Raw genomic sequence first — 23,177 nt, forward strand, 5'->3', positions numbered from 1 at the left:
AGTCAATATCTAACCTCACTAGGAATTATTCACAGAGTTTCATGCCCTCATAGTCATCATCAACAAGGGACTGTTGAGAGAAAACATAGGCATATAGTGGAAACTGGTTTAGCCTTGCTCACTCATGCTTCATTACCTATGTCATATTGGGAATATGCCTTTACCACAACAGTTTTTCTCATCAACAGATTACCTTCCCCATCCCTAAACCAATCTTCACCTCACTATCTTCTGTTTGGTGTGCAACCTGACTATTCTTACCTTAAAGTGTTTGGGTGTGCTTGCTTTCCTTTGTTAAGACCTTACAACAACAACAAGCTACAGATAAGATCATCTGAATGTATTTTTCTGGGCTACTCTACCCATCACAAAGGATACAAATGTCTTTCTCATGATGGCAAATTATACATTTCTAAAGATGTTGTGTTCAATGAGTTTGTTTTTCCTAAAGAGTCTAAAGAGTCTGTCATGTCTCATTCAGAGTCTATGTCTTCTCCTATACCTCATCCTCCTCAAATAACCCACTTTTATCCCCACTCTGCTCCTGGTACAACAGATTCAGGTGCTACCTTTTCTATTCCCACATCCTCTTCTAATCCTACTCCTCATCAACAACAACAAACACAAACTGAGTCCTCTGCTTCTTTATGTCCCTCTTCTTCATCAACACCTCCCTCTTCACCTAATAATCAGCCAATAACAATACACCATGAGTCCTCAACAACACATCCTGAGTCACCAACAACCACAAACACTGAGTCTACTTCACTTCTTCCTCTTCCTCTTGTATCTCAGTCTATTCATCCTATGCAAACCCGTTCTAAGTCTGGAATTGACAAGTCTTTTGTTCCTAGAGTTCCTAGGGCCTTGCTTGTTCAAAGTGAGCCAACTTCTGTTAAAACTGCTCTTAGTGATCCTCTGTGGGTTCAAGCTATGCAAGAAGAATACAATGCTCTAATAAAGTTAGGCACTTGGTCTATTGTTGATTTGCCTAGAGACAAACAAGCTATTGGTTGTAAATGGGTGTTTAGGATTAAGGAAAATCCTGATGGGACAGTAAATAGGTATAAAGCAAGGCTTGTGGCTAAAGGTTTTCATCAAAAACAGGGCATTGACTACACAGAGACCTTTTCTCCTGTTGTAAAACCTATTACTATCAGAATCCTTCTCACACTAGCAGTTACTTTTCATTGGCCTATTGAACAACTGGATATTAATAATGCTTTTCTAAATGGCATTCTGCGTGAGGAAGTCTATATGATTCAACCTGCTAGCTTCCATAATGGTAATAAGGCTCAAGTGTGCAAGCTTCACAAGGCTTTGTATGGCTTAAAACAGGCCCCAAGACAGTGGTTTGAGAAGCTCAAAAGTACTCTGGTTCAGTTTGGTTTCTTGAACAGTAGGTGTGACAATTCCTTATTCATTCATACCTCAACTACATACAGGCTCTATGTACTTGTGTATGTAGATGATATTATTATCACAAGATCTTCTGCTTCCCAGGTTAATCAACTCATTGTAAAACTAAGCAATGCCTTTGTATGCCTTTGCTTTAAAGAGACTAGGCTCACTGGAATATTTTCTTGGCATAGAAGTTAAACCTATGACTAATGGTTCACTGTTTCTCTCTCAAACAAAGTATGTCAAGGATCTTCTTAAAAAGGCTAATATGGATTCTGCCAAGTCTCTACCTACTCCTATGTCTTCTTCTTGCAAATTGACAAAGACAGGTTCTTCACCTTTTGACAATCCCACACTTTACAGATCCATAGTGGGAGCACTTCAGTATGCCACAATTACAAGACCAGATCTTGCATTCAGTGTCAATAAAGTGTGTCAATATATGTCAAATCCTTTGGAGCATCACTGGACTGCTGTTAAAAGAATTCTCAGGTACTTACAAGGTTCTCTCACCCTTGGCATACAACTCAGACCAGCTAGTCCTCACTGTTCTCTATCCATCACAGCATTTTGTGATGCTGATTGGGCATCAGATCCAGATGATAGAAAATCAGTCTCAGGTGCTTGCCTATTTGTTGGACCTAACATTGTTACTTGGTGGTCAAAAAAGCAACAAACTGTCTCTAGGTCAAGTACTGAGGCTGAATATAGAAGCCTAGCTCTAGCCTCTCAAAAGCTCATTTGGATTGAGTCTCTCCTCTCAGAGCTGAAGTTTGCTCATCAATGTCCCCTTGTTCTCTGTGATAATCTCAGTATTGTTGCCATGGCACACAATCCTATTCTTCATCACAGGACAAAACACATTGAGTTGGATCTATTCTTTGTAAGAGATAGAGTCCAATCCAATCTGTTGCAAATAAAGCACATACCATCTGAAGATCAGACAGCAGATGCTCTAACTAAACCTCTTTCTAATTCAAGGTTTCTGGCTCTAAGGAAACTGCTTCAAGTGGTTGATAGATTTTCAACACACCCACAGCTTCAGGGGGGAATATTAGAGTAATTAGTCTGTTATTAATTCAGTTTAAGCTTCTTGTATAAAGCTGTGTGTGTTGTATCTTTCGGTTCTGTTAGTATTGTTAGTTGTTGTCAGTGGCAGTTACAACTGTCAAAGTAACTGCCTCATCAACTTAGCTCTTCTTTAAATAGTAGCTAAATCTCTTTCTTTCATTGTAATCAGAAATACAGAAACAATTCTAATAAGAAATTCAATTCTCTCTTCTTTCTTTTCTTTCATTTTCCATTCTTTACATCAACCAACATCAGAGTAACAATATAAGCTTTTACAAGAACTCTCCAAACCAAGCTCTGGATCATCAAAAATAGGGGGCCACAACCAAGCTATTACTCCCCCATTGATATGGAAAAGTAAGTCAAACGTGATTCTTGTGCCCTGACTCATGATTCCTAAACAAAAAATAGTACAAGTCCAAAATAGACAAATCCAGAAGTTCATAATTAAGGATGTAAGATAACAAACACCATACTTGATATGTCCCACCACAACTCCCACATACAAGTTATCTCTGTGTAACGAAAGCACAAGAATTCAAAATCCAGGAAGGTTTACCAAATTCATAGTTCGCGTAGCAAAAGAAACATTCTAAAGCTCCTCGGAAAACTTGAAGCTAGAAAACTTCGCATTCCAAACCAAGTCGCAGATCATGCACAACCAAGCTATCCCATGTTCCACCTTGAAAAGTTGAAGCAACAAAGACAACCAAATCAAAAAGGAAAAACACAGATACCCTAAAGCTAACAGGGCTACAATTATCTCCTAAGGAAAAAGGTTCTTTTAAAGGCTACAACAAAACCTAAGGCTTTTGAAGGATCTTCTAACCAAGGTCCACAACCTACAGTTATCTTCCCTGTAACACCCAAGCGCAAAACATAAATATGTTGGTAAATATTAAACGCTTGACCTATTCAAACAAGACAAATCAAAACTTCTCTCAAAGTAGGGCTCACCAAATTATGGACGACGCACAATGCTACAGCACCTTCACATGAAACACTACGCACAAGATAACATTTAAGGGAAAGATCATTACACAATACTACAGGAAACAAATTTAAAATTTATCTTGTTCATTAAAAAAAGAAGCAACAACTTATCAATGAATTATTCAGAGAGCATTTTTTAAGCTTAGATCTTCAATTGGAAACAACTAAGGACAGGAAATTCATTACAGGCTACTCTAGACTTCTTTGATCACATTAATTCAAGCAGTACAAATCCAGAACACTCTTTCAGATTCAGCCCTCGAGGGTTACACCAGCAGGTAGAATTTCCAGGCCCAAAAATACGGCACATGAATAACGCAATAAGTTCAACACCTAGATTGTCATGATCAATGGCAGAACAATATTCAAAGAATTGAACAAAGAATCAGAAACTTTTATCAACTTATTGATTATTGATGCAATAATCAGCAAGTGTAGCTCACAGGATTCGAACATTTGACATTTGTCCTAGTACGATATCTGGGGATCCAATGGGTCCTTAGACCACTACACAAATGCCTCATCGACAACCGCTATAGAATTAAAATTCAAGAAAACCAAGCTTTTTATGTTAAAAAACATATTCACAGAATACTATAAAAATATTTTCAAGTGCAGAACTATTAAAAAAATCAAACCTGGACGTACGGGAACAATATCATCATAAATAGTTGACTGCAAACTCCTAAAAATTACCGATGTAACACCCTTAGAAGTATTATATGACAAATCATGCATAAGGTGTTGGTTCACATATTGTTCAATTAAAGATTCAATTTGCCTAAAGGTTTAGGTGCTCAATACACGAAGTTGTGACACTACAAGCCTGTGACAAAGAAGATTATGACATGGAGAGGAAAAACTTATAGATAAGAAAACATCAATATAGCATAGAAGAATTCTCCAAACCAAATACGCATATCATCACAACCATCACACAGTCCCAAAGCATCAAAGGTACTACATAGACTCCTCATAAGAGAGAAACTACTGCATCCCAAAACTCGTATGCATCCTGATACATAAACACAGTAATGAGCATATCCACAGATATCCAAATCCAGAAGAAGCACATACGAGGGGGACAAACAAGAATAAAGTTTTTTAATGGTAACATAACCTAAGAAGCAACAGAATTCCATCGATACCCCCAATCACTGCTTCCACAGTACAGAACATTATCATTTCCAAGTAAAGCAAGCTAAATGCATGGGAAACGCACGGAATCTGAAAGAACTTATAAACGAAAGACAAATCCAAGAGTTCAAAATCCAGATACAGGTCACCAAGTTCAGAATGTGACTGAAAATGCATACACTAAATGTGAAATGACCTTCAAAATTCAACTCCGCGTCATAAAAAGGAGATACGGAATTTAAGAAACTAAATGATTAAATAATGAATCAAACCCCTTAGCTTAAAAGATTGACAAAAATTGGTTAGGATCCAACTTCAACCTCCACAAAATAAGGAGTCTCGACTTGATTGTAAATCTGAGGCATATGTAGTCACCTGAAGCAGGATGATGGACCCCAACTTCCGACAAACTGTGGAAGACCATATCAGTTTTAGCTAAAAATATTAGAACTTTCAAAAAACCAACACACAGATACTCCAAAAAAGAACCAAAAGCCCAAGCAAGGTCTCATTCCTCCCTTGATATCGCTTTAACATGACCATATTCCATATAAATGGACAATTAGATCAAAGTAACATCCAAATAATCCTAATGCAAGCACTTATAAATATTTGTGTCAGCTAACAAAGAAAAAGGTGGTCCGGCACACGAGGATCCCACCTGGTAGAGTTTGATGAAAGTAGATGTACACAACCTTACCCCATACACAGAGAGGCTGTTTCCATGTGTTGATTTAAATTTCCTGCAGATTAAGGTGCTCACTATAGGAGCGGGTATCCCTGTGACAAAGAAAAATCCAGTTAGGAAAACAAAAAACTTAGTAGATCATACAAAAGTTAGACAAAAACATCGATAAAAGGGTGACAGAATTCTCCAAACCAAAAACACAGATCATCAGAACTAAAGACCAAGTGCCCATAGCAACTGCCATACAGTCTCCATTTGAGTTAGATCTCTAGTGCCTTAAAAGTGAGGCTTCCTATACACAACAGAGAAACAGACATAGCCATACGTTGTAAACATAACCAAATCCACAGAACGAGCAGGGAAAAAATGAGAAGAATATTCACATTAACACCAACAAAACCTAAGTCAGACCACAATGGCATCAACACTACGGCACTACCAACTGCTGCTCCCACACACCAGCACATAAATATTGCAATTTAGCCTGAAACACCCAAGCGGAAATCATGGAAACCAGAAAATTTCCACACTATCAAAATAAATTTATCAACGAAAAACAAATCCTAGAGTTCAGAATCCTGATAGAGGTCACCAAATTATGCAACAGACTTGATAATATGCACGACATTGCTGTGAAGAAATAATTGGAGGCACTCAAAGAACAGCTTCTACAATCTCAATTTATAGACATCACGATCTAAGCCAAAATAATTATAGAATAATTTATGAAATAAATTAAATCAGTAACCCTGAGCACTTAGCCACACTAATAATCCTCAACAAAAAAATGAGGAACTTTGTCCCAGATCCTTCCTTCCAAACTCACTCCTTTCTTACAATCTTCCGATTCAGCAAAAACCTTATCATTTAGATAGTGTTTCAGATCATTAGCAATTTGAACAAGGCCTATAAATTGGGAAAGCGAGACTGTGGACAACGCGGTTATGGCAGAACATTGTAAGAAGCTTGTCGAGCAACTTCAGATTTATGGAGAACGCTACAACACATGCAAGTGCGATGTCAACCACAAATTCGGAATAAGTGAGATCACTTCTGAAACTGCACAAGAGAAACATCACAACTAAATTCATATACTACAATTCATCACTAGAAAAAAAGGTTGAATAGCCCATCAAACAAATAAAATCAACTCCCGAATTTGGCACCACTGTTTTCTCCAATTCTAATTGGACCAGAAGCCCCAGTAACCAGATTAACAGAAGATCAATTCCAAAGGAAGGTCGCCATGTGCAACAAGATGAAATACCTTCAAACTTCAAGGAATAGAGTAAGGAATTAGGGGGAGAATCATGCCAAATTTTCAACAAAAATAAAGCTCAATAACTCCAAACCAAGACATAGATGATCGCAAAAAGATCCTGGGCCAAAACAAGATATATTTCTTCCATTCACATGGCAATTGAACCAGATATAAAAACCGGAAGGAAAAAACCCGACAGTGCAATGTGGCAGCACTGTCCAACTAGCCAAATACAAAACGAGCACTTAAATATTAGGCAGAGCGATATGGTATTGAAGCTAACAAAATCTGATACCGAACAGCCCAACCACACTCCTAGACAAGAAACTCTCTGCAAACCCAAGCAAAAATCATTAATGGATAAAGCGAACGCTCAGAGTCAACAGACCAGAAAAGACATAGGCAGGTCCAAGAATTTAGAATCCAGCTTGAATTAGCACATGATACAAGACACGAGAACATTACATAAAACCATCGGAACTCTCTGCAGAACACTCATCTTCAGACTCCAGAGTGCTGCAAACAAATAAACACAACTCGTAGACCTCCATGATGAAACGGAGAACAGTATTTCTACAAAGACCAAACTCCAGACTCCATATTCAACCTTCCTGTGGATTCAAGACTTGCTCCTGTTCCAGATGAAGGTGGCGACTTCAAGCAGTAGGAGAGGACCTTTTTCGGCAGAATAGTACTACAGCCTCATAAAGTGTGATGAATAAAAAACTACAATTATCTGAAGAAAACGTACTGGCAACATGAAAGTTTAAAAACATCAGTACAAGCTTAGAATTCTACAAACCAAGCCACGGATCATAAAAGTTAAGGGGGACCGAACCAAGCTATTATTCCTCCATTGATATGGAAAAGTAGGTCAAATATGATTCTTGTGCCCAGGTCATATGGTATGTAAAACAAAAAACAGTACAACTCCAAAATAGCCAAATCCAGAACATTCATAATTAAGGATGTAAGATCTAAAATACCATATTGGATACGTCCAACCACAGGTCCCACATACAACTTGTCTCTGTGTAAAGGAAACACAACAATTCAAAATCCAGGAAGGTTTACCAAATTCATAATTCGTATAGCAAAAGAACATTCCAAAGCTCCTCAGGAAACATGAAGCTAGAAAATTTCACATTCCAACTCAAGTTGCAGATTATGCACAACAAAGCTATCCCATGTTCCCCGTTGAAAAGTCGAAGCAACCAAGACAGCCAAATCAAGAAGGAAAAAACACAGATAAATAAATACAGAAGCAAGGGCAAATCAAGGACTACAATTCTCTCCCATGTAATACCCAAGGGCAAATCATAAATATGTAAATAGAAAAAATATTAGATGCCTGACATATTCAAACAAGACAAAAGAAAACTTCCCTTAAAGTAGGGCTCACCAAATTACGCAAGAGGCCCAAAGCTACAGATCCTTCACATTTAACAATATGCACAAGAATCCATGTAACACAAAGATCATTGCACAACACCACAGAAATACAGATTTAAATTTATACAGTATAATGTAAATTAAAAAAGAACCAACAACTTATCAATGAGGTATTCAAATAGCATCTTAAAGATTAGATCTTCGATTGGAAACAGCTAAGGACAACAAGTTCATTCCAGGCTCTAGATTTCTTCGATCACATAAATTCAAGCAGTTTAAACACCTAGATATATTCATGAGAAAGTGAAAATTATTAGGATATGGTTACAAAATTCCTGAAAACAAAAACAAGAACTCATGTTACAAAAATAAAATAATCCTGAACCTATCACCAGCTATAAATTCCAGAACATACATTCAGAGATTTGTTCCTCGAGGGTTACACACTTACACCTAAAAGGTAGAATTTCCAGGCCCAAAAACTGCTGTGCATATAAATGAAGCAATAAATTCAACACCTAGATTGTCATGATCGGCAGAATAATATTCGAAGAATTGAACAATATTCGAAGAATTGAACAATATTCAAAGAATTGAACAAAGATTCACAACGTTTTATCAACTTATTGATTAATGATGCAGAAGTCCAGCCACAAGGCAACATGCATATCAACTCTATTGCCAATATAGAATCAAAATTCACAAAAACCAAGTTTTTTATATTAACATATTCAAAGGATAGTATAAAAATATTTTTGAAGTGCATAACTATTCGAAAAATCAGACCTGGTCGTGAAGGAACTATATCTTCATAAAGTGTACATGTAAAAAATTGACTGCAAACTCCTAAAAATACCGATGTATTACCCCCATAGAAGTACTATATGACAAATCATGCATAAGGTGCTGGTTCACATATGGTGCAATTAAAATTTCAACCGGACTGAAGGTTTATAAGTGATCAATACACAAAGTGGTGTCACTATAAGCCTGTGACATAGAAGGTTACGATATGGAGAGGATTCTCGAAACCAAAGTCGCATATCATCACAACTATCACACAGGCCCAAAGCGTCAAAGGTACACAGACTCCTCATAGGAGAGAAACTCCTGCATCCCAAAACCCACTTGCTTCCTGATACACAAACACAGTAACAAGCATAGCCACAGATGTACAAATCCAGAACAAGCATATATGAGGGAACCAAATGAGAAGAAAGATTTATAACGGTAACAAAACTTAAATTGAAAGAGAATGTCCATCAATACCCCCCAGTCACTGCGTTTTTCCATAGCCCAGAACAAAATCATTTTCCCTGCAAAGCCAGGCTAAATGCATGGAAAACGAACGGAATTTGAATGAATTTATGGACGAAAAGACAAATCCAAGAGTTCGAAATCCAGATACAGGTCACCAAGTTATGGATATATAATTAGTAGGCACTTAATGTAAAACGACCTTCACAATTCAACTCAGACATAAAAAAGAGACTCCAACCCCTTAGCATCAGACTGAACCCCTTAGCATCTTGATCACCAAAAGGTTGCTAAAGATCCAACTTCAACCTCCACAAAGGCAGGTAGTCACTTGAAGCAGGATGAGACCCCAACTTCCAACAAACTGTGAACACCATGTCAAAGTTTTAGCAAAAAACATTAAAACTATCCAAAACCAGACACAGATAATCCAAAAAAGAACCAAAAGCCCAAGCAAGCTCTTAATCCTCCCTCAATATAGCAAAAAGTAAATCAAAAACCCCAACCAAGCCTGACCAAAGCCATAAGACTCATTCATGCAAGAACAGAAAACTCCAGCACTGCTATATATTGTATAATCTGCCCAAAGACAACTCCAGAGCATAAATCTTAACATCTCACCACCTAGATCTCCAGAATCAGTGGAGAACAATATTCAAAAAAATGGACATGAGATGTTAAGCAAGAAAGAACAATAGATGCAACAAAATAAAAAATATAATAAACAATTTGGAACCCTTCATCGGTCTAATCTGGTTAAGCATTTACAATCACTGGTTAGGCCTAAAGTTCAAAAATATATGGGCCCACAATGTTGCAATTCTGCAAACTAATAAAAACAATAAGTCCAACTACTAAATTATCATGATGGGTAAAACAATATTAAAAAGTTGACGAAAAAGAAGGACCACATAGAGAAATCAAATTTTGTTAATTTCTTCCAGCAAAATCAAATCAACTGCAAATCCACTTACAAGTCAGTCATTTTTTAGAGGACGGTGTTAAATTTTTCCAGAGTAAGAATTATTTTGTAAACATGATTTGGCATGCAGATTAGGTACGAGAATCCATTAGGCAGGGAAACAACTGTGGATCATAATAAAAATTGGGGGCGTAACTAGCAGAATTCTCCAAACCAAATATGTGGACCATCACAACAAGAACCTATCCATAAGAGGGTATTTCGAGTGAAACAGAATCCTGATGGGTCTGTCAGCAGATACAAGGCAAGATTAGTTGCTAAAGGCTTTCATCAAAAGCTTGGAGTTGACTACACTGAGACTTTCAGTCCAGTAGTTAAACCTGTCACAATTAGGGTGCTATTGACTTTGGCACTCACCTATCACTGGCCTATTGAACAACTTGATGTCAATAATGCTTTCCTCAATGAGAATCTGATTGAGGAGGTATACATGCAACAACCATTGGGGTTTCAACACTCCAACAAGAGTTTGGTGTGTAGGTTGCACAAAGCTATATATGGGCTCAAGCAAGCACCAAGGCAATGGTTTGAAAAACTAAAATCAACATTAGTCTCCTTTGGCTTTGCTGTCAGCAGGTGTGATAACTCCTTGTTTATTCTCAATACTAACTCCTACAAAATCCATGTTCTGGTTTATGTTGATGATATTGTTATCACTGGATCATCAATTGAGCAAATCAGGAAGATCATCACTCAACTAAGCACTACCTTTGCTCTTAAACAATTAGGCACTCTAGACTACTTCCTTGGCATAGAGGTCAAGTCTCTGTCTGATGGCAGGTTGTTTCTATCTCAATCTAAATATGTTAGAGATTTACTGGAAAAAGCAAACATGAGCAATGCTAAGCCTATCAACTCCCCCATGGTTCACACTGTCAAACTCACAAAAGAAGGCTCTAATCATCTTGAAAATCCATCTCTCTATAGATCTATAGTTGGTGCTCTCCAATATGCTACAATAACAAGGCCTGATATTGCTTACTCTGTGAACAAGGTCTGCCAATTCCTTGCAAATCCTCTTGAGGAACATTGGTCAGCAGTAAAAAGAATTTTACGCTACTTGGTTGGTACTCAGAATCATGGCATCATTTTTCAACCTACAATTCCTGCCTCTCCTCTTCCAATCACGGGATTTTGTGATGCTGATTGGGCTTCTGATTGTGATGATAGAAAGTCTACCTCTGGAGCTTGCATTTTTCTTGGCAACAATTTGATTACTTGGTGGTCTAAAAAGCAAACTACCATCTCTAGATCCAGCACTGAGGCAGAGTACCGAAGTATGGCTCTTCTAGCTCAAGAATTACAATGGGTGCAGTCTTTGCTCTTGGAGTTGAACTTTAGTTTTTCTGCTCCTTTGGTGCTCTGTGATAACTTGAGCACTGTGTCTCTTTCCCATAATCCTGTTCTTCATCAAAGGACCAAGCATATTGAGCTGGATCTCTTCTTTGTTCGTGACAAAGTCCAAGACAAAAAGCTTGTTGTCAAGCATATTCCTGCCAACTTGCAAACTGCTGATATCCTTACAAAAGCTCTGTCTTCAACTCGGTTTCAGTTTCTCAAGCAAAAACTTCGTGTTATTGATGTTCATGAAGCAACAAATTCCTCATCAAACAAAAACTCTCCCTGAGTTTCAAGGGGGAATGTTAGGAATATAGAAAAGGATAGTTTTGTCATTGTATAGTTAATCTTTCCTTTTCAGTTGGGTTTCTCTTCTTCTATAAATAGAAGTTAGTTGTGCATTATTAACTAACTTTTCATTTCAATAAAAACAGAATTCTTCTTCTCTTCATTCAGTTAGTTACTTTCACATAGAAACTCCAGCTTCTTAAAATTCAACGCTTCTGATACACAAACACAGAGGAACAACCATAGCCATAACTGGTTTTAAATAGCTGTCACAGTCACGTTTGCAGAATCTCCCAGCATATGGGCCGATTCGACCACCATTTGATGACACTAACATATTTGTAGCTGTCCATAATCATACCCAAACACAAAACGGGAAGAATATCCATATTGCGAGACAAACAAAACCTAGGACAAATAAAATTTCCATCAACTTTCCCCAACCATTGCTTTCATAACCTCGCACACAATCATTTATAATCTTCCCTGTAAAACCAAAGGGGAATAATTCATGGAAAACGTAGAAAATCCTAATAAACTTATAAACGGAAGACAAGACTAAAAGTTATTGAAGAATTCAGAACCCCATGGTAAAGTTCGCCAATTTATGCAGTGGTATACAGTCAGGAGGCGCTAACTGCAAAAAGAACAGCTTCACGATTCAATTTGTAGACACATTCATGACGAATTAAAATAGGAAAAATTGATCGATGAAATCAAATTAAATATCCTGAACCCCTGAATAGCACATCACCAATCTTCAATACTAGAGAGTTCTGTTAACGAAGAAACACAAACACTTCAACGTCAAAATCTTCATCATGAAATGAAGAACAACACTATTTCCTTAACACATATGTAAGTCACGAAAACTATCAATCTCTTGCGATCTTGAATTCATAAAAATCAACGCAATCGAAGATAAATCGGAAAAGCAAATAAATTATTAATAATATCCTGAATTGCACGTCGCCGATCTTTGATGTCCAAAATTGAGACTGCTGTTAACGAAGAAACACAAACAGTTCAACGTCTAAATCTTCATCATCAAATGAAGAACAATACTATTTTCTTAACACAGATAGAAGATTCACGAAAACAATCAATTTCATTCGATTTTCAATTCAGCCAAAATTAACCAGCAATCGAAGAATCATATAAATCGGCAAAACAATACACACTACTCAAACTTTAAGATCATGGAATCGGAATCAATAAAATAGGAGCTAAGAAAAGAAACCGCTATTCAGAATTTCGCGCTACGCTGTTTCCATCAGATTCTGAATGATTGAATTGGGGACCCTGATGAGGTTTATATATAGGGAAAAGGGAGAGATAGACGGTCGAGATAAGGGGTGTGTGGAAATATCAACGGTAATGATGCAATCAAAATAGTTGTTGACGCGGTTTATAATTTAAGGATGTGGAACGCTATATTGGATTAGATCCCCTTACTTGTAACGCACGCCAACTCGACATTATCTAATCTTCTAATTCTAATTTGAATCTATGATTCAAAAAACATGTTATTTATTTACAACTAGCGTGTTGACATGCACTGTCGTGTCTGTCAACCCGCTTTCTTATTGTTTGTAATGTATAGTTTGTATTTTATAAATTCTAATATAATTTTTTGTGCTAAATTTACGGTTGAATTTATTCAATTGATCTAATATTCAATTTTTTAAATACACTTTTAAAATAAGAAGATAATAAGGATAAAATAAGAAAATAATATTATATAGTTTTTTGTAGAAATAAAAAGATATTGAGGGCAAAATCGGAAAACACAAATTACACAATGATGAGTGATTATTTTGTGTTTTCCTTTTATTAATAGTAAGTATAGAAATATAGATAATAATAAGCTTTCAACTTTAATATTTATAAAAGGGTAAGCATGCATATACTATCTTACACCTTATCGTCCATTATGACATTATTTCACTTTATTTTATAATATTATAATTTATTTTTATATAATTACATATATACATATGTGTACTCTATTTCATATCATCACATGGATTTGTTAATTTTAGGGTATAGATTTTTTAATCTTATGAATCATTTTCTCATGACTGCTATTATCATGAACTTTGTTCCTGAATATATTAAAATATATATGTGATTGATATTTTTTATATTTATTAGGAATCTTTGTTGATATTTATGGAAATAACTTAAAATTATGTTTGTTTATCATATATATTCCTAGAAATAGATGATATAATTATTAAAATACTCTTATTCTAAGAAAATTATTTTGTTTATCATCATACTTATACTTATTTAGTAGAGAAAACAATATTAATATTTTTTGATGTGATATAACTAGAACAATAAATTTACGCTAAATGATACTTGAATATAACTACAAAAGCCAAAACTTGATATTTGATTAATTATCTGGTAACTATTTAGTATAGAAAATGCATTTTAATTACTTATAATAACCTCAAGTGAGAGGGAAATCAAGATATTAAAAGAATATATACATCTCTAAAAATTTAAGAATATAATTAAAAAAACAGATATTATCATTAACATCGTCTATGTATTTGCCTTACAAAAGTTTATATCTAGGAATACTTTTTACAACTTGAAGCAAATACATATATTATCATTCATTGCCACTATTCACAATAATATCTTTTTATAAATTGAAACAAACATCCCTTATTTCATTTTGCACACTCGGGATGGAGAAATAACAAAGAGGTTGGATTAGATAACATAGTTATTAATACCTTCAAGGATTTATGGGAGTATGACATTAGTTGATTCACAAAGTTGTTTAATAAACTATGAGATATAAGATGGGAGATGATCTACTTACTCCAAGAGTAAGTTTTTAAACTTATTCCACATTTTAATCATCAATTTTAGGGAAATCGAATGCGTTGAATTAATGAGTAGATCTAAACCATTAGATTTTCTTAAAATTGATGTCCATGATGAGAAGTAAGTTTAAAATATATGATTTAGCTAATGTACCTAATGGGTGCACATCTTATGTCCTACAATGAGTATCATTCTATATGTCATGACCTTATGATTGGTCAAAAATATATTTAAAAATTAAATTTTAATTTAAATATATTTTTCAATCAATCACAAGGTGATGATACGTAATGTAGCACTCATTATGGGACAACAAATATTCTCTTGTTTTTTTGTAGTATATAATCTCACTACAAATTCTCATTGTAGTCTTTTCTTGTCCTAACCATGAATGAAGAAAGAGGTTTCCCTCGCCCTAAGCTTCTTCTCCCCCAAACAATAATAAAATTATCATAGCCATAATTAGGACGGTAAAAGAGCCAAATTGAGTCGAATCATAACTGGTTCAGCTTGATAAGGATTTGTTACCTCAAAATTTGATTTGAATTTGATATGTGTTATTTTTTAGCTCGAGTTCGACTCTATTAAAGTTCGTGAACGGTTCGAATTGGTTCATTTCAACAACTCAAATAATTAATTAATTTAAAAAAAAATACTATCACATGTTATATATATAATCTATATCTATACTATATATCAGTGTTGTGAAACCCGAGCCGAACGTCAAACCGGCAGAGTTCCCGTATTGGGTTTAACCGGTTTAAACGGTTAAACCGTCCGGTCTGACCGGGATTTTGTACATAATTAATAATTTTTATTTATAAATATATAGTTATATATAAATGTAAAATTTTATATAATTAATAATTCCGTATAATTATATTGAAATAATACATCTTTACCTTTTTTGGACCGTAGTAAAACAAAATATTAGAACATTGTCCCACTTTTTTTTCATTTTTAAGTGAGTCGTCCGGTTTACTTCCCGGGTTAATCCGGTTTAACCGGGTTTAACATGGTCGGACCGGATTTTTTCCGGTTCAAAGCGGTCCAAATCTCATTCGGTTAATACAGCAAACCAGAGCCGTTTTCAAGTCCGGTCAGTGGTCAAACCGGTCGGACCGTCCGGTCCGGTTCCAACAACACTGCTATATATAAAGGCAAAACATGGTGTAACTTCCACCATGGTGTAATTTCTATTTCCTATTTTGCCCTTCACATTATTTAATTTTTACAAAAAGACCATATAATCATAAATAAATATCATCAACACATTAATTAATTATATCTTTCACATTAAATTGAACACTATCATAAATACATAAAAATTATAACAAATACATTCTAATTCTAAAAATAAAATATATAAAAATTGAATACGTAGTTCCATATAATATTGACCGGCAAACACGAACTGTCTGTACACACTAGTAACAATAAACATAAAAGAATAATGTATGGGTCATGATATAATATCTATAAACATAAAAAAATAATTTATATATATAGAATTTCTTATGAATCGAACTATATCAACTCATGTTCGGCTTATTTATTTAAGGAGCTCAATTTTTAGCTCAAATTTAGTTCATTTGGTTCATGAACCAAATTTATCGAGTTAAATAACAAGTTAAGTTTTGAATGAATAACAAATTGGTTTCATTCATTGTGAATCTTTGCTAAAATGTCCTATTCATTGTTAGTTGATACATATCATCAAGGAAATAAGAAATAAGGAAACAAGGGGAAGGACTCTGTGTACAAAAGCCATAGGATCTTTTTTAATGTCTCTACACCTTTTTAGAAGGAAACCTGCAATTACAAATGACGACAACTGATAGTTTCAAATGTGAAAAGGACCAAATACATGTAAATTTCCAAACTCAACGTTTGGAATACTGAGGAGCTTTACGAGCTTTCTTAAGTCCAACTTTCTTCCTCTCAACCACTCTTGAATCTCTGGTCAGAAGGCCTTCCTGTCTCAAAGGTTTTCTATGATCTTCGCTTACCTTCAGTAGGGCACGAGCAATGCCAAGGGTGATTGCTTGAGCCTGGCCGGAGAGGCCGCCGCCTTCAGCTTTGACAAAAACATCATAGCTATTTTCATATCCCAAGGTTAGTAAGGGAACCTTGATGTATTGAAGCCACAATGGATTTCCCTGAAGATATTCCTGCGCAACATTAAAACAAAAAGATTAAATGGTGATGACAACTAACAAAACAACATGAGGGAAAAAAGAGATTGAAGGAGCATATATACGTACTGCTGAAAGACAAAGACACAATAGTTAGAATGGCTGTTAACGTATACCTGTTTCCAATTCAATCATGTTTCTCATGCAATCCTAAATCTAAGATGACCCTGGGAAGGAAAGAGAAGGCTTCAGAGTCATCTCACAAGTGTATTTCATGGCTCTGAAGTCTTCATTTCTCTTCATTCCCCTCCAAAACTCAACTCATAAGTTGATATAAATGTTTTCAAGTGATTATGAATAGTGAAAAAATAAAGAATGATTCAAAAACAGGTTTTAATCACCCAAGTTAATGGATAACAATTCATTCATAATATGAAAATAACAGATTTCAGTCGAATGGAAAACAGTAAAACTCACACAGCACAAACTTATACCATGCCATTATAGTTATCATTCTTCCATAATGACAAAGGAAGAACTTGGTATAAAGTCAAACATCAGGCAAATGTTCAATCCAAATGGAACTTGAACCATCAAACTGGATGACACAATTCATGGAGCCAAAAATTGCGGTGTGAACACTCCACTCTTAACAATCCCAGTTCCCACCTCTATTATATGGAGCAAACACAAAGCACTTTTCACTCATAGATAATGCTCACTCCAAATCATCTATTCACACTCCCTAATAACTAATTTAAGCCTTTTTTATAACGGTGACCTACTATACGAGGCTCTTACCTAGTCTGGAAGGGTAAACGTACACAGTCTTACCCTACAAGCAAATAGGTTGTTTTAGGTAATTCAAATCTTTTTGTTCATTTAAAAAAAAAATTGAGCCTGGTTAATGGCTATGAAGCACAAACACTTCAAAATAGTCACAACAGACCATACCCAATACGTAACCATATCAGACGCTTCTCCGAAACTTTTGGAGACTCAACTTCATTTTACAACTTCATGTTACTTCTTGAACTTTTATACTCATATAAATAGAAATGACACAAGAATTGTATGCTTTTTACAATGTCATGCTTAACTTTTTAACACATTATTCCTCGAATCTGTCTAATTTACGATTTGCATTTTTATGTTAGCCTTATCCCATGTCCTATCAGTGCCCCGTGAAATAGGTTAATGAAGATTGTGAATGGTCAATTAAGATTGTCAATAGCATTACCCTTCATTCATAAATCATAATTCTTCATTATTTTCTGCTATCCTATTTCCAACACAACCTAACACACCTAAAGCAAACATGAACAACATAAAACAGTTTTCAAGTATAAGGCAACACAAGCACAAGCACTTATATAATTTACCAAAAACGAAAAAAAAAAACACTTAAATCTCAAAAATCGCTTTATAATAAAATCAATTCTAGAAGAAAAAAAACACTACCTTAGCATCACGATAATTGATGATGAATTTGCCAGTTCCTTCTTGTAGAACAACACGAGCAATAGCACTCTTTCTGCGACCAGTACCTATGATAATCTGAGCAGCGAATCCACCTGGAAGCCTCGTCTTCACGTATTTCCTTAGGTCAGCGGTTTCAGGCTCCGCCGTAGAATCAATCACGGTGGCGGTTACGGCGAGTGAGGGGAATTTCAATTTCGGAACGCGCGTGGGCGATTCGGTTCTCACAAGTGAAAGAGTGTTTGGTTTCTGAGAAATGTAAGAGGAGAATGAGAGTGAAGAGAAAGAGGCTGTGAGTGACGATAGCGATGACGTCATTTTTCGAAGTTCAGTTTTTCAGTGTGGATTAGAAAGTTTCAAGCTTTGGTTGGAAATTAAAGGGTGTAGTAAGGTAGAAGAGGATAAAATGAATTAAGAGGTTTTTTATTTAGAAGAAAGAGAGAGAAACATTTTTTTTTTGAATTGCCAATGTTATCATAAGGAACTAGTTTATGTATGTGGCTGTTCTTCTAGACAAATATCCTTCATAACAATCAAAATTTTAACTTCTTAATTTCTTATATATTTAGTATGATTTTATACTATTAGATTAATATGTTGTTAGATAATTTCAATGATAACATATATAGTATTACATTAACATAGGAAAAACTTATTTGGAAATAAACCATTTGAATTTATAAATGTTGATGAAAAATGTACATATAATATTTGAAATTAAAAAGTAATGTTTATAAAAAGAAAAAGAACAATATCGGAAATAGATATAACTGAAATTAGTGAAATGAAAGGGGTTGAACAAAATAAATTAAAAAGGTGGTAAAGAGTTTTGTAGAGTAACTTCATGTATAATTTGAAGAATCTAAAAATTGAGTCAGAATAGAAAGGAAAATGTTGATACTAGAAAGTTTTCTCTAGATCAATAAGTTATAAGAAATGTATCCTTCACAACTCAGCTAAATTATAAACTAAGCTACACAAAATTGACCTATCTTTTATGATGGGTTGCTTATTTTTTGAAATGCTTATTTTTCCAACAAATTTTTCACTTTTTTGAATTGATTTCTCCTTGAATTGCTTATTTTATTATTTGTTCACTATTTATTTTTTGGGTTGCATAGTTGAAATTTACTAATTTTTTATTTGAATGTCACGTTGTTTTTAAATATTCATGTTAATTTTTATATTATTTTTATTTTAATATTTTACCTTTTATCACAAGGTATCAAAAGTTAAAAAATTATAGTAAAAATATATATGTTATTAAATATTTAAAAATATATACTTTACAATAGTATAAAACAGCAAAATAATTATAACGTAAGCAAACAACTTTTTTTTAATTTTCTCTCTAAAAAATAATATACCCTTTAGAAAATTATTAGTTTATATTTAATTTTTAGGTAAAGTGTTCAAACATAAATAAATTATAATATGAAGAAATTATAATCTTACCATTTATAATCTTACAATTTATAAAATAACAAAAAAAAACATAATGTATATCAAAAGCACAGTTAACACATAAGTTAAAAGGGAGATAAATCCATTTTAGTTTATACATGAGTATTATTTAGCATTCAGTCTTTCTACACTTCACACAAGTATTATTTGTTTTACAAGTATCTTGAAACTACTATTAGCAATTAGGGTTTATATTTAATTTTTATATAATATCCACCAAAATTAGGACGATCATGTGTATGTATGTTTTTAAATAGGGTATGAAATATTATATCTTGCTCACCCTAAACAAGGCAGAGTGAGCTTTAGGGTCTTTCTAAATTAAAAGAAACTAAAATTCATCTAGTACATGAAACATTGCAATATATTATATATTGTCTCTTATTTTTTATTTCACTGTTGAAATATTGCAATATTCATCTTATCATATTTGAGATTACATGAATGCACAGTGTGACAGTGAGATTCAAAACACAACACATAACACCTTGTTTTGTATAAAACAGACACACACTTAATAGTAAGATATTATATTTTAGAAATTGGTACATTGTACTCAAATGGCGTGAACACGAATTACTCTTATCATACTTGACCTGTCAAATTTCTTATTGTAGTATTCATTGATGTTCATGGACCGCTCTGTCCGCTCATTTAAATTGTCTGTGGGCAAAAATGACATATTTGGCGGGCATTTTAGGACGGATAGACACATTTTCCATGCCCTACCCGCCCAAAACGTGCCGACGAGCTCCATGGGCATGACTCAAATTACCAATGATACTCAAGACTCATTAAACCTCCTTTGGTTTGAAAGAAGAAAGTAAAAATAATAAATATGTGAGAAAAATAATGAAAAAGGTGAAAAATAAGGCATATTTTTTTTGCTATTTGATTTTAGATAAAAAAGATTTGTTTTTCCTCTAAATAATGAAGAGTTGATTATATGGTATATTTAGAACATTAAATGCTCGTGTCTACCGTTTTCAAGCTCTTTTGATTTTTTTGGATCAATAATACTTTAGCAAAGTCTTCTATAGTCTTTACTATTTATAGACTTAAACATTTAAGATCCATTTAAGACATTCCATTGAAATTTGGTTCCTGGTTAAAATACAATATAGTTGTTTGGCGATCTCTAATGTGGTTATTAGTGCTTTATCTTTGCTAGAAGCCGAATTCATATTTGCATGTTTGCTTTCTGTATTTGGCATAACATATTACCATTTTGGATATTGTTCACAGGCACTTTAGATGTTACCGTAACTAGATAACACAATAACATTTGTTGATTTATCCTTGCTACTTCTTCTGATATTGATGAAACAAGATATCAAATATATTAACTTTCAGGCCAACACAATAAAATGTTTTATTCTTTTAGAAGAACCCATGTTTACATCATCTACCAAGTAGGAGCATATTTGGTGTCACACAAATTGGGTCACTGTATATACCACCAGTCTGTGATTAGTTGAAAAAATTTGTTTAAGTTAAAATATTAATAATTAACTATTTTTCTAACCAATCATAACTGATAACACATGTAGTGATACAACTTGTGAGACAACATATGTGTACTCAAGTAATAGATAGGTCTATATATCAGGAGCACATTTTCTATCCTATAATGAGTGTCACTCTATGTGCTATAATCTATGAATGGCCAAAAAAATACTTAAAAATTAAATTGTAACTTAAAATAATTTTTTTCTAAACAATCACAAAATCATAATACATGAAGTAACACTCATTATGGGATAGCAGATATACATTCCTATATATCTGACAAACAAATCAAGTTCTATTGATGAGATGAGTAATGGATCTCTCTAGGGGTGAGTAGGACCCAACCATACCCTCTCACCCGGCACGGCCCGATCATAATCGGGTCCGAATAGGATCGGGCCTGATTGGGTCTAGGGCCGAGTTCGGGTTCAAAAAATAGACTCAATCAATATTTAGGGTCGGGTAGGGACCAATCATGACCCGTCCGAGGGTCACTCGCTCATCATATTTGTATGTGTTTCTACTCAAATGTGTATAGAGTAATGATACCCTTTTGGTCGAAAGTATCATTTATTCTTTAATTTTTCCATAATATATACATGATCAATAATATATACATATATCATTTTATATATCAAACTATATATTCATAATAATAAATAATATTGAGAAGTCTTTATCTAAAATGGGTATGCATTATATTTAATCGGGTCTAGGGTCGGGTTTAAAGGTTGACCCGATCACTATTTAGGGTTAGGTTAGCTTCGGGTATAGGGTCAGGTCCGGGTTCAAAAAAATGACCCATCCAATATTTAGGGCCGGGTAAGGACAAGCCTTAACCCGTCCCATACTCACCCCTAGATCTCTCTTAGAAAAGTCAACAACCAATATAACACTTAATCCAATAATTGACGTGTTCATCAAAAAAATATGGTTAATGTACTTTAAACATTTCATTGTCTTGACAATTACCATCTAATGCAAAAATGATTATAAGATGAACAATATCTAACCTATGGAGTTTTGATCATTAACCAATGATTAAACTTGTATAGCATAGATGTGATTCATGAGAATATATGTTCACATGTACTTACAACATGATTATGTTTTGATTTATTTGGGTACTACTAAGGATAATTAATCACCTTATGGGTCAGAAACTAATCTCTCAACAAGTATCATCCTCAGAAATTGAATCATTGACCTTTTGGTCTTTTTGAGAATCTAATGAGACCTTACCACACTAGACCAACATCTTGTTAGTATTATTAGTTGATTTATGAACATATATTTTTACGTCATAATATGCTTATATGGTCATATGATTCTATGATATGTGATTGAAATGTGTTATTATATTGATCTCAACATGTGAAATTGTGATAAAAAGTATTTATTCTTTCAGTTATGTAAGACTTCACTAGATCGAAGAAAGACCAAAATGTTAATGATTTGATTTCTATTAGTGGCATTTGTTAGAAGGAGAAGTCATACAATCCAAAAAAGATTAGTTTCTTAGGTTGAAAGGATACCTTTGATACTACCCAGGAAAATATTTGTGAATAAAGTGTGTCCAAAAGCTATGTCTTCTAGAATGATTATGCCTCCACGGGCTTATGTGCATGGTGGATAAAGTGCATCCAATAGCTATGACTTGTGGATCTAATGCAAAGTCGTTTCAAAATGAGTTAGGATCATCTCTATTAATGGAGAGACAAATAGTTCAAAAAACAAAGGGAAATACAATTTCCAATGATACCTTTATCCTTTTGATTATAATATAATTACACTTTTGCCACTAAAAACAAATGCAAAAACATGTACTTGAGGATCCTTGTTCGTTCAAAATATAAGACTTGGGTCCAACACAGTTTTCTAGGGCTTTAACTTATTATGTCTATATTGTGTCCAATGCTTAATCTTATATGAACTAAA

General features: G+C 34.2%; 2 protein-coding genes across 2 annotated transcripts; one reads left to right on the forward strand and one right to left on the reverse strand.

The window, feature by feature from the left end:
* On the forward strand, window positions 1,604-2,464 carry LOC109346966 (uncharacterized mitochondrial protein AtMg00810-like). The gene has a single exon (XM_019586705.1). It carries the CDS (start codon window positions 1,604-1,606, stop codon window positions 2,462-2,464), a length of 861 nt encoding a protein of 286 aa, XP_019442250.1.
* LOC109347659 (30S ribosomal protein S9, chloroplastic-like) lies at window positions 16,331-18,674 on the reverse strand. Its single transcript, XM_019587621.1, has 2 exons — window positions 18,249-18,674; window positions 16,331-16,823 (listed from the first exon to the last, which is right to left on the reverse strand). Exons 1-2 carry the CDS (start codon window positions 18,582-18,584, stop codon window positions 16,536-16,538), a joined length of 624 nt encoding a protein of 207 aa, XP_019443166.1. The 5' UTR covers window positions 18,585-18,674; the 3' UTR covers window positions 16,331-16,535.

The sequence above is a fragment of the Lupinus angustifolius genome, chromosome LG05 (genome assembly GCF_001865875.1).
Source record: "Lupinus angustifolius cultivar Tanjil chromosome LG05, LupAngTanjil_v1.0, whole genome shotgun sequence".
Classification (NCBI taxonomy): Eukaryota; Viridiplantae; Streptophyta; class Magnoliopsida; order Fabales; family Fabaceae; genus Lupinus; species Lupinus angustifolius.

What these genes read in the sequence shown, in the direction of transcription:
- LOC109346966 (XM_019586705.1), top strand. Translation starts at nt 1,604, where the DNA reads ATGACTAATGGTTCACTGTTTCTCTCTCAAACAAAGTATGTCAAGGAT.
- LOC109347659 (XM_019587621.1), bottom strand. Translation starts at nt 18,584, where the DNA reads ATGACGTCATCGCTATCGTCACTCACAGCCTCTTTCTCTTCACTCTCA. An exon ending in TCAATTATCGTGATGCTAAG is followed by an intron (nt 16,824 to 18,248) that starts GTAGTGTTTTTT and finishes AATGTTGCGCAG; the next exon opens with GAATATCTTCAGGGAAATCC.